Source organism: Ursus maritimus, unplaced genomic scaffold (genome assembly GCF_017311325.1).
Source record: "Ursus maritimus isolate PB19 unplaced genomic scaffold, ASM1731132v1 scaffold_14, whole genome shotgun sequence".
Classification (NCBI taxonomy): Eukaryota; Metazoa; Chordata; class Mammalia; order Carnivora; family Ursidae; genus Ursus; species Ursus maritimus.
In genome coordinates this window covers 57,377,716-57,393,523 of record NW_024423786.1, presented here as the reverse complement: position 1 = coordinate 57,393,523, position 15,808 = coordinate 57,377,716, and the positions used below count along the sequence as shown (strand labels likewise).

Sequence of the window (15,808 nt, the reverse complement as noted above, 5' to 3'; positions counted from 1 at the left end):
AGTCACTGGCCGAGCAAGCACGTCTCCCAGGCCGGCGTCAAGGTCAAGGCCAGAGAGCAGCAGCCCGCACGGCACACGCAGAGGCCACGGGGCAGAGGCGGGAACGCACCTGATGAGGCCGTCCAGCTGCAAGGCGCTGGCGCTGGCGGGCAGCGTGGGAGCCTTGCCGAAGTGCAAGCGCAGGGGCTGCTTGGGCTGCAGGCGGCTGACCAGGCCGTCGCTGACGGGGAGCCAGTCCAGGCTGGGGATGAGCAGCTGGCTGGGCAGCAGGCAACACTCGTCCACGAGAGCCTCATCCGGCTCGCTCGTGGGGCCCTCGTCACGGCCTGCGGGAGAGGAGCGCGGGGATGCACGGCCGCCGGGGACCAAGACGGTCTGACTGGGGCAGGGGCGGCTCAGCCGGGACTCGTGTTGTGGCAGGGGGACGAGGGCCGAGGGGCTCACAGCAGATCCAGAGCTTGGTGAGCAGGCGGAAGAGCAGGGACATGCTGTCCTGGGTGTCCGAGGTGGCGCTGTACACGGGCAGGCAGCTGGGCTTCAGCAGGCCCCAGATGCGGATGACGACCATCAGCTCACGCAGCGTGCCCAGCGAGGCGCCGTCCCGCAGGAAGCTGTGGCCCGGCCGCAGCGGGGAGCCCTGTGGGGAGAGGTACCCGGGCTGTCCATCCGGGCTGTGCATCTCCGGACCTCAGCGTGCAGGGCAGCAGGCCAGGGGAGCCCCGGGCAGTGCGGTGCCAGGGTGTGTGTGTGTGTGTGTGTGTGTGTGTGTGAAGCGGTTACCTCTGGCCGCCAAGGCGTAGGGAAGGGGGAAGAGGGACTTCCAGTCCTCCTGGGAGGGACCCGGGGACCAGAGGGGAACAGGGGGAAGGGAGGTCACTGCTAAGGCTACAGAGGATTTAAATCTGGGGCAGGAGATGCACTCAGCTGCCCTCGTGGCCTGGGGTCGGGGCGGGTGTGGGACAGACCCCTACACGCAAGCCCCCAGGCAGGGTGGGTGCACATAGCTCACTGCCCCTGAGCTCTGGGGGGATGGGGAGGATGCTGTTGCAAGGCGTCATGGGGGCGGGACCCAAGGGCGGGGCTGTGAGGAGGGGGCGGGGCTGTGAGGGGGCGGGGCTGTGAGGAGGGGGCGGGGCTGTGAGGAGGGGGAGGGCCCGCCCCGGGGAGGGGTGGGGGTGGGACACCACACCTGGTTGGGCAGGCTGGCCAGCAGGTAGAGCACGAAGTCCCCCACCCACTGCAGGAGCTGCTGCAGCGCCTGCAGCGTGTTCATGTCCAGGACGAACTCCTCCGTCTTGAGGTTGATCATGACCTTGTCGATGTCTGGGAGGGGACGGGCGGTTATGCACACCGGGCCCTGGCAGTGCACGCACGCACGCACGCGGAGGCACCCAGCTCTGCGTCCCTGGTCCCACCACCGACCGGCACCCGGCAGCATCCGCGGTGAGCCAGGCCCCGAACCTCGAGGAAGAGGAGCCTGGGTCAGAGCGCCTGCCCGTGCCGGGCTCCTGCAGGGACTCCACTCCCCAGCCTGGCCCGGCTGATACTCCCCCGTGGCTGATGTCTGTCCCCAGCTCTGGGGCGAGCCCTGTGACGGCCGGGGCACATGCACTCCTTCCGGTGACCACCCCCACCCCGTGCCTGACACGTGGTCTACACCTCACCCTTTAGGTGGGGCTTAGGATGACCCCACGCGAAGGGTCTTGGGGGCACACGCAGCTCTCGGCTGGCAGGGCAGGACCCACCGGCGTCGGTGATCTTCGTGCAGACCTCGGTCAGCCGGTCGCCGGGACTCTTGTCGGGTGTGTTCAGGAAGTGGGGCCGCAGGAGGGACTTGAGCGTGGAGCTGACGGCCACGAGGAAGAGCTTGGCGTGGTAGTCACACACACGGGCCACCGTGCAGGGCGACAGCTTGCACAGCGAGGCCTTCATGGCCAGGATCCGGGTGGACAGGACCTGGGTGGGGGCGGCTGGTGGGAGGGGCGGGCCGCCGGCAGGCAGGGCTGTCCCCCGAGGGGCCGGGGAAGCAGCTCCCGCCAGAGCAGGGCGGAGAGGGGACTGCACAGGGCGAGCCGGTCCCCCCTTCCCCGCAGTGCTGATCTCTCGCAGGAAAGGCTGAGGCTCAGAGCTCACTGGGAGGAAGGGGCCGGCGGGCCGGGGTACCTGCTGCAGGGCGGCGTTCTGGCGCGTGTACTCCTCGTGCAGCTTCTCCACCAGGCTCTGCACCATGCCGGGCTGCACGTGCAACAGCGTGTCCCACCAGTCGTAGCCCGTCACCATGCAGTACTCCAGCAGGAAGAGCAAGTGCCGCAGGGCCAGGCTTACGTCCAGCGTGTGGCCCATGGATGGCGAGATACGCAGCATGCTGAGCTGCGGGGGGTGGGGGTGAGGGCCTGGCCGGCAGGCGCCCTCAAACACGGAGGGGCGTGCCAGGGGCACCTGGGTCCGGCCCCACACCTAGTGACCCCAGCGCCCAGTGTCCCTCCCTGGGCCTCGCAAATCCACTCTCGGGCCGTGGGGTCTCTGCAAAGACGCAGCCCCGGCTCTCCAGAAGCAGAACCCCTCCCGCAAGGAGAGGCCTGCTGGCCAGCCTGCCGCATGGACAGGCCGAGGACGGGGCCAACGGGAAGCGGATTCAGGCCGGAGTCACGAAGAAAAGCGACTCGCAGAAGCTGGTTTATTCGGGGGTCTGCACGGGAGGCGGGGCTGAGGGTGAGCGTGCACAGCGTGCCCATCGGCCAGGCCGGGGTCCCCCGGAAGCAAGGATGTTCACTGAGCACCTACTACGTGCCCCAGACCACACCAGAGCTTTTCTCCGTGATCTCGGGGAGCCAGAGGAACCCCAGCTCCCAGGTGAGGGATCTCGGGCCGTTGAGCAGCAGGGACGGCAGTGGGGGTCCCGGGGCCCGCCCCTCCCTCTCTTCCCTGCTGCGCAGGCGGCTTCAAAGCTCACCTTCCCATGGTTGTCGATGCCGACCAGGGCCAGCGAGGTCCAGGACAGCTGCATGGCCTTGAAGTGGACGGCGGGGCCGGTGGCCCGTGAGCGCTTGACGGCCGGCTCGTCCGCGGAGCGCGGGGCCGCGGAGCTGTAGAAGACGGCCATGCTCTGCAGCGACAGCCGGTGCACGATGTGGACGCTGCCATCGTGAAAAGCCAGGGCCAGCCCTACAGGCAGGAGTGCGGCAAGCTGAGCCGTGGGGGCCGCGGACACCCCCCGGCCGCTGGGGCGGGAAGGGGCTGCTTAGGGGAGGGCGGTACCGAGGCCAGGGTAGAACTGCGTGTCGCTGGCCACCTTCAGGTCAGTGTTGGTGAGCGAGATGGGCAACTTAGGCAGCGCCACGGCAGACACACGGTCCAGGTCGTTGGTGGCGGACAGGATCCGCCATTTCAGAATCATGGGCTGTTTGTCGCCGACTGAAAACGGGGATGGGGGGGTGGGCAGGAAAACAGAACAGGATGAGACATGCAGCAGGCACCCCCCCCGCGGGGGGCATCAAGCACGGGGGCCCGGCACCCCACCTCTGGCCCCACACTGGGGGCCCTGCCCCAGCATGGCCACTCAGAGCGCTCCACGGCCCAGCCACCCGCACGGCTCACAACGGGCCAGGGACACAAGCCAGACCAGCACCACCCTGCCCCGGGACTTCACAGGACCACAAGGCTGGGGCTGGTGGGGGCCAACACGCTGACAAATAGAGCCCCGGACCCCGCCGCCACACACAGCCTCGAGACCCGGCCAGCCTGCGTTGGGTTTTCTTGTGATGTAAGTGGTCCCGGGGGGACCCCAGCTCTGCTTGCCTGCTGAGGCTTGAGCTGGACAGTCAAGGCGCCACAGATCGGCCCCCCTGCACCCACACCCTTGGTGATGAAACCCCCCCAACGACTGGCGGAGCAGTTTCCATGAATCCGGGCTCGGCCGGCGGGTGTCGCAATTGTGATGTGGGCAGAGACTCACGGTGCTCAGGCGCTGGGACACGACCAGGCGAGCCTGCAGGGACACGCATGCCACGGGGGGACGAGGGGCCCAGCCGACAATCAGGGCCCGAGCCACCTGGCAGCTGACAGCAGACACGCAAACCGGGCCGAGCCACAGAGGTGGCCCCTCCTAGCACAGCGTGGAGCTGTAGTTTTGAGCTACTGAGTTTGGGGCTGGTTTGTCACTATCACAGAGCCTCTCCCTGCCAACCCTCCGCCTTGAGAGCCCTGCCCTGAATGGCTTGTCACAGCTTATAAACCTGCCATGAACCCAGGGAGGGAGTCCTGGCAAGCGCGGTCTCCCAGGGGAAACTGAGGCCGAGAGAGCACTGAGGCTGCCCAAGGCCACAGAGTGTAATTCAGTACCCAACACGGACAACAGAGCTGTAACAGCAACCACGGCAGACGTCCAGGCTGCACGCCGAGCCACCTGTACCCGGATGGGGCATAAACACTAGGTCACGTCTGTGGCCAGGCTGACCCTGGGGCTGGTCACCCTCTGTGCCGGGACAGCGGCCGCGCACACCTGTGGCCCTGCCCACCACATGCGGTCACACTGGCTGCCACCGACAAGCTCATTGAGGACGCGCGGTCGGGGAAGAGGGCAGCTGTGACCCTCTTCGCGTTAATTGCTCCGCCCCCACAGTGCACAGCTTATGTAAAGCCCCGTGGGGGCAGGCGCCGCGGGGGCCTCCTGACACCCTTCATTAGCAGCTCCCGCCTAGCGCCCTCCTGCACAGCCAACGCTCCAGGCTCCATTAGCGCTCGTCAGCAGAGAGCCCGGCTCTCGTCTACTGGAAAGCATCTCTGTGTGTGGGCCCCGGGGGGTGAAGGTGAGCCAGTGGGTATATTCTGAGCAAACTCAGTCAAGTCCTCTGGGCCTCGCTTTTCTCACTATAGACCAGAGTTTTTGGAGGATTCTGTGGTTTTCAGGATTCAGCCCCCTCTGTGGCCCAGGGGGCTGTGTGTACCTCCGGTGCTGCTGCAATGCCTATCTGTACCCCCCTTGCTCAGCCGCTCTAGCTCCTGGCCTCTGCCCCAGGACCTTTGCACTGCTGTTCCCTCAAGCAGGCACATGCTCCGCGCAGGAGAGTGAGGCAGTGGGTAACTGGTAGACCTCGCGTCTCTGAGCCTCAGGACAGGAGGCTCTCCAGGACTGCAAGGAAGCGGCTGCATAGCGGTAAGAAAGACGGTGGAGCGGGCCTCCATCACGTAGCGGTTTGGAGCAGCTCCTGCATGCTGTGCTGGAAGCCCAGTGCCCCCGGAAGCAGGGAGACTCACCCACAGGCGAGATCTGCTGGAAAACATTGTTCACAGGAAGGCCCTCCTTCCGCAGGGACCAGCACTCCACGATGCTGCTCGTCTGGCTGGACGCGCACAGCAGCACCTGGGGACGGCAGCAGCTCGTCAGGAGGGTGGAGCTCTAACGGCAGGTGTCGCCCCGGTGGAAAGCAGGGGGGCAGCTGGGGAAACCATCAGGGCTTCACGAAGTTGGGGGCCCTCCTGACGTGTGCTTACACTGGAGCCCTGGGTGACCAGTGACCAATGGCCACAAAGATGTCCCAATACCCCATCCCCAAAAAAGTCCCCAGAAAGGACCCCATCCCGAGTTCCACGACCTGGAGGCTTTCGGGCCCGGTGTCCTCACGAGGTCCTCACGAGAGGGAGGCAGAGGGCGGGAGGCCCAGCAATAGGCCCACCCCGCGCTGCTGGCAGTGAGGATGGAGGGGGGGCCGCAGGTCAGGAAGAAGCAGGAGCCAGGAGGCAGCCCTGCCCGCACGCGGCTAGGTTTTAGCCTGGTGAGGCCTGCGTCAGACTCCTGAGCCCAGCACTTGAGACGAGAAGCGCGTGGACCTCTGCGGCTGCAGCTAGTGGACCACATATCCCCTGGGGCGGGAGCTCACCTGCTCCGACATGTCACGGGCCAGGAACTTGAGGTGGGTGATGGCAGGGAACTTGTCCTTGCGGTTGAGGTCAGCGGTGCAGCGCATGAAGAGCGAGGGCAGGATCTCCGTGTCAATGCGGCACTTCTCACTGACCACACTCACGCACACCTTGTAGAACTGCACGGGGGAGGCGCTGCTGCCATCCGCGGTGGCCACCACTATGTTGCCGCCGCCCGTGAAGGCGATGTCAGCCAGGGCCACGCGGCCACGCAGCCGGCACAGACTCTCTGTTGATGTCAGCACCTGCCCGCTGGGCTTGAGCAGGGACACGGTGACCAGGCCACTGACCGTCACTGCGATCCAGCCCTCCATTGGCTTGCCGCCAAACAGTGTCAGCGACGGTGAGAATTTGACGCGGGAGAACTTCTCACCGAAGCTGGAGGCGCCTGACTATGGGGGGAGAAGGGAGCAAGGGATCCATTTACGGCCAATGCCAGCCCCAGCTGAAGGAAGAATAGATGCCCTGCCCGGCCTTTAAGGGTCTGCCCTTTGTGACCTGACAACCCCCCTCTGGGGGCACAAAAAGAGGAAGTCTGGGATATTACTGAATCAAACAGTGGGTTAGATTCTGAAAACAACCATCAGTTAAACGGGTAGCTCACTCAGGACAGCAGCCACCAGTTAAATGGGAGGTTCACTGAGGACAGCCGCCATCAGTTAAATGGGTGGCTCACTGAAGACACAGATGTTGACAGCTTAATTGCAAGCATGAGTTGGGCCTAAGACTAGAAAAACCAAAGGACACTGGTGGTGGGAGAGGAGGAACCAGATAAAGAGGAGCAGGTGGACAAGCAGGGTGATTGATCTCACCTATCGCACGTGCTCACTCAGGCAGGACACCCACCTTTTCCACGTGCAGTGCCAGCTTCACACCATTGTGCAGCCAGGACAGGGCCACGATGGGGTCCCCCTCCACCAGGCTGCCCACGTGGCTCTCCCAGCTGTTGGCCAGGTGGTCCGCCATGCTCCAGCACTTGATCTGCCCGTCGGCATCAGCTGACAGGAGCCGGGAGCCTGTGGGGGGCAAACCTGCACTGCAAACCCTCACTGTGGGCAGGCGCAGCTACTGGCAGTATGTCTAGGGCCGGGGAGGCGCAGGCCTGGTGGGGCGGGGGAGTGGCACCCGGTGCGCTCCTGAAACGAGTGTGCACGTGGAAAACGTGAAGAGCGGTGGCCACAAAGCCACAGGGTGAGCCTCCTGTCCCGGCTGTGGACTCCGGGGACGTGACCAGGAAGAGAGAACATGTTGCCCTGAGATTCAGATCAAGGATGAGTGTCACTGTCCCCCTCAGCCAGGCAGGACCACCCGCCCCTGACCTGTCCTCACCTGACTGGTCCCACTCAAGGCAGGTGATGGCCTCGCTGTGCTCTGAGTTGACGGAGTGCACGTCCCAGGGGTGCTCCGTATCCAGGATATGGATCATGCGGGTGAGGTCTGCAGACAGCACGTGGTCAGCACAGCAACCATAACCACCCTGAAACTTCTGGTGGCCCCAGGAGGCCCAGGGAGGAATCCAGCAGACAGCCCACCCACGGGACGGCAGGGAGCCGCTCTGCTGCCAACCATGTCGCAGCCCTGGTGCTTAACAAGGAGCAGACTCTTGTGTTCCTGGGTTCTCTCTGGAGACCAAAGCAGGCTTGTGACCTCACCACAAGCGTGATCACGTTTTTCAAAGAGACACAGAAAACAGAACTGGAAGAAAATGATCCCCAAATGCTAACGGTGGGCATCTCTCCATGGTTCTTTTTCCTTTTCTAATTTTCTCTAATAAGCACACATTATTTAAACAACAGACAGAAAACAAGTACCAGCAAAGTAACTTCGAGGCTTCCAAAAGCAAGACAGTAACATGCACGGTCTGGAAAACTAGGAATCAAGTCTCCAAGCCATAGGGGACCGCACATCCCTTGACCTGTCCCGTCACAAAGGAGTGATTCCAGGGTCTTCCCCCCTACCCCACCCCAGCACTAGGTATAGGAGAGCATCTGCCCTTTGCACACCTGTGAGGTTAGGGTCCTCACCTCCCCCAGTTATGGATGAGAAAACCCTGAAAGGGCCCACGTGGGTGAGGGGCGGCTCCCAGGCAGACCTGGAGACCCAGAGGTCCCCAGTGGGGACACCAGGGGAAGGGGGCTGGGCTGGGGGGCAAGGAAGCACACCTTGGTCGTCATTTCGAAGGTCAGTGGTGAAGGCAATGAGGTTGCGGCAGGACCAGGCACAGGCCAGGGGAACTGATGGGCAGTGGGTACTCTTGGGCCATCTTTCCCACTCGCAGACATAAGCCAGATCCATTGTGCCCACATGCCACAGGTCACACACCCAGGACAGTCAGCAGCTCCTGAGGGAGGACGTTGACACTGACATTCACTGAGTGCCTGCAGGATGCCAAGTTCCACGCTGGACGCTGGCTTACCTCAGGGAATGAAATGAACCCAAGCCCTGCCCTTGTGTGTTGTGTGAGAGAAGCTGCATTTTAAACATGGAGGGAGGAGTGCCTGGGTGGCTCAGTCAGTTAAGCATCTGCCTTCGACTGGGGTCATGATCTCAGGGTCCTGGGATCAAGCCCCACATTGGGCTCCCTGCTCAATGGGGACTCTGCTTCTCCCTCACCCTCTGCCTATGTCCCTGACTCACACTCTCTCTCTCTTTCAAATAAATAAATGCTTTTTAAAAATAAAATAAATAAACATGGAGGGACAGGGAAGCCTAATCAGAAAAACAACATCTGAGTGTAGTTGTGAGGCAGCAAGGCATGCAGATGTCTGGAGGAAGGTCACTGCAGGTAAAGGGAACACCTGTGCAAAGACCCAGAGGCCAGATGGCACCTCTGGTGTTTGAGAAGCGGCCAAGCGGCCCATGTGGCTGGAGCAGATGAGCGAAAGGAAAGGGGGCAAAGTGGGGGCAGGAGGTGATGGGGCGAGTCCTAGGGGCCCTGGAGGCTTTCACCCTGGGGGGGGGGCGCCAGAGGGCCGTGAGCTATCTACATTTGAACAGGGCCCCTCTGGCTATCTGGAGGGCACAGCCAGGGATGGGGGGAGGTGACTGCACTGGTCCAAGTAAGCAGTGATGAGGGCAGTGGGACGTGTGCGTAGAGGTCGGGCCCTGGGTCTGTCCTGGAGCAAGAGCCCACAGATATGCAAGAGCAGCGAGGACACGGCCTCCAGTGGAGGCAGAGGTGGGACTTCAGAAGTCTAACAAAAGGAATGACGGTGAACCTTTCCTCATGGCTCTCTACGTGCCAGCATCGATTATAGGTTACTTCTCTTCCTTTCACAGGAGTCCACTGAGATTACAAGTACAATCTGCCCCATTTTTCTCAATCATTACCCCAGGATACCCCTACTTCAAGCCCTGCCCGGGTACTCCAAGGCCCCGCCCACAATGCCCTGCAAGTCCTTAAGTCCCGCCCCTAAAGCCTCCATCCCCAAGCCCAACCCCTACAATCTTTGCTTTGCAGATTGGCCCCTGAGCCCCCGGCCCGGCCTAAACTCTCAGACTCCATCCCAGAGACCCCAAACCCTTCGCTGGCCAGCTCTACCGCCGTACACGGGGCCCGCTTGTCCCACCTCCAAATCCCCCAGTACCCTCGAGCCCCGGCCCCCCAGGCCCCGCCCGGCCTCCCCCGAGTCTCCACGTCCCACCCCCAGCTCGCCCCCGGCCTCACACAAGTTTCGGCCACAAGCCCCAGACCCCGCCCGCCCCCCGGCCTGGTGCCCAGCACCCTCTGCCCCTCCCAGGCCCGCCCTCTGACCTCGCAGGCCCCGCCCCGGCCCCACTAGTCCCGCCTTCTCCGGGCTGCGTTCCCCTCGGCCGCCTACCGGAGGCTGGCCGACCCCTCCGGCTCCCGCAGCCCCACGCTCACCGGGCCGGCCCAGGCGCCAAGTCGAGCAGGCAGCCGCTGCTCGCACTCGGCTTAGTTCCCCGGCTCCGGCGCCGCCATCTTCCCCAGGATCAACGAGTTGCCTGCGCAGCGCGGCCGCTTCCCAGGGACTTCTGGGAAGGCGGCAACTCGGCCCAGCTTCCGGGGTATTTGCATATGACTCTTAGCAGAGTCCCAGCAGCCACATGAGTTATATTTGGCAAGACAGTAACGCTTTCTCAACTTCAGCGAATGATCCCATTTCATTACTCTATATGTTTTATGAATATAGAAAAGAAAGCGGATGGCTGACCTTTTTAAAAGAATTCACCCTTCGTGTAAAGTATTTTATTCTAGGCACTATAAATAGTGCCTGGGTCAATCCTAGGGTTGTGCTCGCTTCGGCAGCACATATACTAAAATTGGAACGATACAGAGAAGATTAGCATGGCCCCTGCGCAAGGATGACACGCAAATTCGTGAAGCGTTCCATATTTTTGCTCCTTTCTGACACCCCTCCTGGCGAAACTGAGGCTTCAAGGGGGACGGGGAGGAAGAGCATGACTTCGCGCCCAGTCCTGGCAGTAGCTTGGGGCGGAGATCCTCCACCGGTCGTCCCACATTCCCGGCCTTGCCCTCTGGGGACCCAGGATTCCATACCATTCTCGCTGGCCACTCAGGGGCCTCCTGTCCTCTGTGCCACCACCTGGACGCGCGTTCTTTAGTGACTGTCTTTGAAACGTCTAAAATGTGTGCGAGCACGGGCTGTCGCACACCCGAGCGCCCAGATCTGGGTTTGTAGTGAGATGCCACCGCAACAGGAACGGGGCTGTGCTGCAGCATCTTGGAGTGCCGGAGAGGACAGGGCTCACAGAGCGAGGCCAACCCCAGAGCAGTCTGAACGACAGAGGAAAGCAGTGCTGGGTTAAATCCCAAACTAGAAAGCAAATCCTCACGTGTCCCAACTAATACCAACGGAGGAATAAGTGAATACCTGAGGGAGAAGAGACAAAAGTCCCTGCAGAATTCTCAATAATGAACACGACCTTCTGCCCCCAGGGAGGCGGCTCACAGCTCCCACTACCTGTGTGTGTCCGCTGCACCCGGCAACGCCTTCCCCTGAGGACAGTGTGGCGGGGAAGGAGCTTCCCAGGGGAGAAGCCCGACGAGCACACCCGGCCAAGGGACCCGGGCCCCATCTGCAGGGAGAAGCCACATGGGCGGCAGGGTCCCCCAATGGGATGAACCCAGCCTGGGGACGTCCTGCGGGACCCCCAGCCAATCCCAGACAGACACAGAGGGAAGACGATGGGAAGGAACACAGGGAGGCCAGGGGAAGACAGACGCAGGGGCTGCAATGATGTGGCCACAAGCCAAGGGACGTCAGGGAGCCCCCGAAGCTGGAAGAGGCAAGAAGGACCCTCCCCTGGAGCTTCAGGGCCCTGCCACAGGATGAGTTTGGACTTCTGGCTTCCAGGACTGGGAGACAATCAATTCCTGTGGTTTTAAGCCACAGGTGGGGTGTCGCTCAGTGTGGAGCCTCATGCCCTGAGGCCTGCAGCCCCTAAGGACCAGGACCTAAGCACGACCTGAGCACCTGCTGAAGGAAAGGAAAACCACACAGCTGGAGACCAGAGCACCAGAGATTTATTGAACTCTCCACTTTTCCCAAAGCACAACTAGCCACACACACAGGAGGGGTGTCCCCTAGCTCTGCTCTTGTGGGACACACCAGGGTGAGCAGTCCCAGGGCACCCCAAGGTAACAGGCCAGAGCTGGGCAGGGGGAGGGGAGAGGGGACGTGGGGAGGGGAATGGGGCAATCCGAGGGCAGAGGCTTCTGGCTAGAAGTCCCGATCCCCCAGTATGAGGGGAGGAGGTGTGCAGAGCAGACAGGGCCCCAAGAGCCACCAAAGCCACCAGGGGAGAACACATATTCCAAAAGATGGTAAGACCAGCCTTTAGGTTATAGCTTCTGTCCTAGGTTGCAGGGCCCACGCACACACGCACACACACGTACACACGACAGAACACTCCTGGAGAAAGGGGCAGAGCCCCAGAGATCCCCCCCACCCAAGCCAAAGACTGGGGAGGGGGGGGTCAAGCAGGGATGAGAACAAAGTCCCCCATTTATCAGTTGGGGCAAGTTTTTGGTTTTTCTTCCCAAAAAGGAAATTTAAAAATCTACAGCAAATCACGCCAAATTCTTAAAAGTCATAAAAACCCAGGCTCTCACTCCTTAAGCTTCAAAAGGGGCTGGAAAAGCAGAAGGAAGGAACGCGGAAGGGACCAGGCCAGGTCTCCTCGCTCGAATACAAGTCCCAGAGCGGGGAGCTGCAAGGCCAGGCCAGTCTGGGGCGGCCCCAGCCCCCAGCGTTTCTCTGGGAGAGGTGGACAGGGAAGGGGCCAGAGTGAGAGAGAGCCACCCAAGGGGACGAGCGTGTCTACAAGGACAAATTCTCAAATAATAAAGATACTGTGCCAAATGGTATTGGAGGTCTTGGCGCGGGGCGGGGCGGCAGTGGGTGGGGGCGGGGCGGGGCTGCCATCAGCTGCGCTGCTCCAGGTACGCAGACAGGAGCAGCCCCGGTGGCAGGAAGTCCAGGTGGCGATTGCTGACCTTCATCTGCCTCTTGCCTTCCAGGTCAGCACCTGTGAGGGGGCAAGGAGGGCAGCAGTGACCCGACTGGGGGCGTCACGGGCCCCCAGCTCACCACCTCCATCCCTGCCCTCATGGGGGACCCGTGCTTCGGCATCCAGGCGCTGGGTGGCCCAGCCCCCACCAACCTCCCTCACCTCCCTTCACTCCCAAACCTGGGCTAGCCCGGGAGCCACCTAAGCTCAGTCCCACTTTGGGGCCTTTGCCTGGGCCATTCTGGCCCCGCCGCTCCCCATCTGGTCAGGTCCCCTCCTCCTCTGTGTTCTGGCCACAGCTCAAACCCCCAGCCCAGCCCCTCTGTCCTGAGTCTGTGGGAACAAAGAGAAATATGGGGGTTGCAAATGCACCCAGGGAGCACGTAGGAGGAACGTCCTAGGGTTGCCATGGAAACTGTCTCCTCAGCAACTCTGGGCAGGAGGTGTCGATGAGGAGCAAGGACCCAGTGGGGCACCCAGAGGCAGCAAGGGCCTGTGAGGACCCTCCCCAGGGGACTGCGTCCTGAGGACACCCCCATTATAAAAGTGGGGACACAGGCCCCAGGAGGGGGGCTTGCCAATGTCACATGTGTGGCACAGTGGAGGGGGCTACAGCTGAACAGAACTTTGCATCTCGTCTTGGGGGCCCCGGATGCCCACACAGGCCCCGCTCTCCCTGTGGCCCTGAGGACCCACAGTGAGGAGCGTCTAAGGCATCACCCAGCAGGGCGCCAGGCACGCGAGGAGCCTCTGATGAACGAGTGCACAGTCCTGCCGCCCCTCCTCCCCGAGAAGCCTCCCCCGAGTGACCAGACCCTCTGTGACTGTGGCCTTGGTCTCCCTGGGCTGCATCAGCCAGGTGGGGTCCTGGGGGCCGGCAGCACTTACTGGCTGAGATGAGGTCCATGTACTGGCAGATGGCATGAAGCAGGAGCCTCTCGAAACTGGAGGGGGATGGACGGTCAGGGGCCATGGGCCACAGCCAGGCCCCTGGTGGAGCCCACGGCGCTCACCCCCACCCAGTCACCTGTTGTCCAGCATGGCCGTGTACACGGCCTGGGGAGACACGGAGAAGAACGTCAGCAACCTCTCCTCCCAGGTCTCCAGCGTTTCCTGCGGGAGAAACGGGTCCAGCGGTGAGGCCAACTGGGAGACGGGGGACAAGCTGTCCAGGCCCCACGCCCAGGGCAGCCTCTGGAGTCCAAAGCCTAGGTTCAAATGTGGCCTTTGACCTGCTACACGAGGCTACGTAACGCTTTCGAAAGACAGCAGGACTGAGCTATCGCCGTACTGTTGAACTCCGATGCCTTCTGCCCGGTGGTCTCCTACACACCCTGCAGCACCGACCCTCACTGTCCCTGCCCCTCCCACCCTCAGGGAAAGCCCTTGCCCAGCCCTGGTCCTGCACTCTGATCACACCGGTCCGGTCTGTATCCTGCCTGGTCACCAACACCACCTGAGCTGGGTAACAGCTCTCCCATCATACCACCGCCAGTTAGGAAGGCGGAAAAAAAGGTCATCAAAAAAGACCAAGCAGGTGGAGAAAGATGAGGCCTGGCCTGGTATTCACCATGGGGATGCGGCTCCGCTTGAGGACGGCTCTCAGACGCCGGCTGATGCGCTGGAAGCAGTCGCGGGGTGTGTAGGCCGGGTCCTCTACAAGATTTCCTTGCGTGGGGCAGTCGCCGGAGCAAGCCTCTGGCCTGCCCACAAGCCAGGCTCCTCCCGGCCAGTCCCCCCAGGTGCCGCCCACTCACCAGGCCCCTCCCCACCCAACCCGGGCACCGCCCCCACACCAGGTTCCTCCCCACCAGTCCCCCTGGCACCACCCACGTACCAGGCCCCTCCCCACCCACCCAGGCACCGCCCCCACACCAGGCCCCACCCCACCCACCCCAGGCACCGCCCCCACACCAAGCTCCTCCCCCAGTCCCCCGGCACCACCCACGTGCTAGGCTCCTCCCCACCCATCCCCTGGGGCACCGCCCATGCACCAGGCTCCTCCCCACTGCCAGGCACCGCCCCCACACCAGGCTCCTCCCCCCAGTCCCCCTGGCACCACCCACATGCCAGGCTCCTCCCCACCCGTCCCCAGGGCACCGCCCACATGCCAGGCTCCTCCCCACCTATCCCTGTCCCGCCCACAACATGATCAGCCGGGCACACCCCCCTATTCCTCTGGTTCCTCCAACCTCCCATCTAGGCTCACACCTCTCCTTCTGTCCTCTCCGCGGCCAGGCCCCCTCCTCCGCGTCTTGCTCTTGCCCTCATCCTCCAGGTAGCGAAGAACCCTTTCCTGCTCCTCCCCAGAGCGGTTCATGAAGTCATTCCAGACCTAGAAGAGAGGCAGGCAGGACCGAGGCTAATGACTGCGGGTCTCCAGCCCCAGGTTCTCCATTTAGCCCATGGGCACAGAGGGCCACAAAGCGGATGGACACACTCCTCGTACACACACTTGCCCACCGAGCTGGCCAAGAGTTTATGGGGTACCCACAGACCCGGCTGTCGGGCGGGGGATTAACACGGACCAAATATGCCCCCAGTGGGCTCATTCGTTCCCAATCACGGGCAGATGCATCAGGAGTGCGGGAAAGTTCTGGAGTGCGGTGGGAGTTCTGGTTTGGTCTGGGGACCCCGAGGGAAACAAAGAGGATGCTCATCAGGGGACTGGAGGGGGATGGGTGCAGACTGGCGCTCCTGAGGGAGGGACCAGCACAGGCCAGGTGTGGCAGTGGAAGCAAGAACAAGAGAGGAGCCAGAGTGGCCAGAGCAGAGGGAGGCAGGAGGAGGGCACGGGAGCCCCACCTCCATGTAGGTCTCATTGCTGCAGGCCTCTGCGAAGATCCCGGGTGCTGCCGGGGGGGCCAGGTCCCCATCGTCCAGACCAGCTGTGCCCCCGTCTGTCTCCAGCAGGGTTAGGAGGTACTGGGCTAGATGGAAACAGATGGTCTCTGGGCTGGGGGGTGGCATTTGGGGCCCCCCAGTCTCCATAGAAACCCCTGGCCTTTGCATTTAGGGCCTTTACCCTCTGGCTCACAGCAGTCTCCCTGACCCCGCGCTCCAACTCTTTCCCAGAAGGCACAGAAATCATCCAGCCCCCGCCTCCGGAACACCTACTTCTCCCTGGCTTGTTGAACTCCTGGACATCTTTGCAAACCCAAGCCCCATTGCCCAGAGCTCCTCATAGCCCAGCCCCAGCATTGTGCAGCTCAGGGCCAGACTCATGGCAAAAGCAACAGATAATACCAACATACACACCATTCTCGTGTGAGCCCCAGGAATCCCCAGGAGGTGGCCCCAAGCCCTGCTCACTGTTCTCTAGGCGCTGGAGGCTCTTCCGCCCCTTGGCCTTGGGCACGAGGTCTGAGTTCCGCACAGCCTGGTGGATGAAGTG

The 15,808-nt window shown here is 62.5% G+C and overlaps 2 protein-coding genes and 1 non-coding gene across 10 annotated transcripts in view; 1 reads left to right on the top strand and 2 right to left on the bottom strand.

The window, feature by feature from the left end:
• The window catches only part of MED16 (mediator complex subunit 16), a 15,199-nt gene extending 4,052 nt beyond the window's left edge, over positions 1 to 11,147 (bottom strand). Inside the window, exons 1-14 of one of the 5 annotated variants that reach the window (XM_040629788.1) lie at positions 10,776 to 11,147; positions 10,442 to 10,678; positions 8,082 to 8,279; positions 7,249 to 7,356; positions 6,766 to 6,935; positions 5,880 to 6,311; positions 5,257 to 5,362; positions 3,259 to 3,414; positions 2,954 to 3,165; positions 2,164 to 2,370; positions 1,665 to 1,956; positions 1,190 to 1,323; positions 445 to 637; positions 110 to 326 (exon numbers count right to left, since the gene is read on the bottom strand). In XM_040629788.1, coding sequence (XP_040485722.1) covers positions 110 to 326; positions 445 to 637; positions 1,190 to 1,323; positions 1,665 to 1,956; positions 2,164 to 2,370; positions 2,954 to 3,165; positions 3,259 to 3,414; positions 5,257 to 5,362; positions 5,880 to 6,311; positions 6,766 to 6,935; positions 7,249 to 7,356; positions 8,082 to 8,214 — 2,360 coding nt within the window. In that variant the 5' untranslated portion in view covers positions 8,215 to 8,279; positions 10,442 to 10,678; positions 10,776 to 11,147. Of the gene's footprint in view, positions 1 to 109; positions 327 to 444; positions 638 to 1,189; positions 1,324 to 1,664; positions 1,957 to 2,163; positions 2,371 to 2,953; positions 3,166 to 3,258; positions 3,415 to 5,256; positions 5,363 to 5,879; positions 6,312 to 6,765; positions 6,936 to 7,248; positions 7,357 to 8,081; positions 8,280 to 9,740; positions 9,920 to 10,441; positions 10,679 to 10,775 lie in introns of those variants that run through there. The other 4 variants (XM_040629787.1, XM_040629786.1, XM_040629790.1 and 1 more) reach the window with 4 other exon arrangements.
• LOC121102644 lies at positions 10,174 to 10,280 on the top strand. Its single transcript, XR_005834762.1, has one exon. It is a non-coding gene; the product is annotated as a U6 spliceosomal RNA (small nuclear RNA).
• A 263-nt stretch (positions 11,148 to 11,410) lies between the features above and the next one.
• The window catches only part of R3HDM4 (R3H domain containing 4), a 10,580-nt gene continuing 6,182 nt past the window's right edge, over positions 11,411 to 15,808 (bottom strand). For 2 of the 4 annotated variants that reach the window (XM_040629792.1, XM_040629793.1), the window contains exons 5-8: positions 13,985 to 14,070; positions 13,442 to 13,527; positions 13,303 to 13,358; positions 11,411 to 12,432 (exon numbers count right to left, since the gene is read on the bottom strand). In XM_040629792.1, the coding sequence (XP_040485726.1) occupies positions 12,329 to 12,432; positions 13,303 to 13,358; positions 13,442 to 13,527; positions 13,985 to 14,070 (332 nt within the window). In that variant the 3' untranslated portion in view covers positions 11,411 to 12,328. Of the gene's footprint in view, positions 12,433 to 13,302; positions 13,359 to 13,441; positions 13,528 to 13,984; positions 14,071 to 14,625; positions 14,750 to 15,219; positions 15,345 to 15,672; positions 15,794 to 15,808 lie in introns of all 4 variants that reach the window. The other 2 variants (XM_040629791.1, XM_040629794.1) reach the window with 2 other exon arrangements.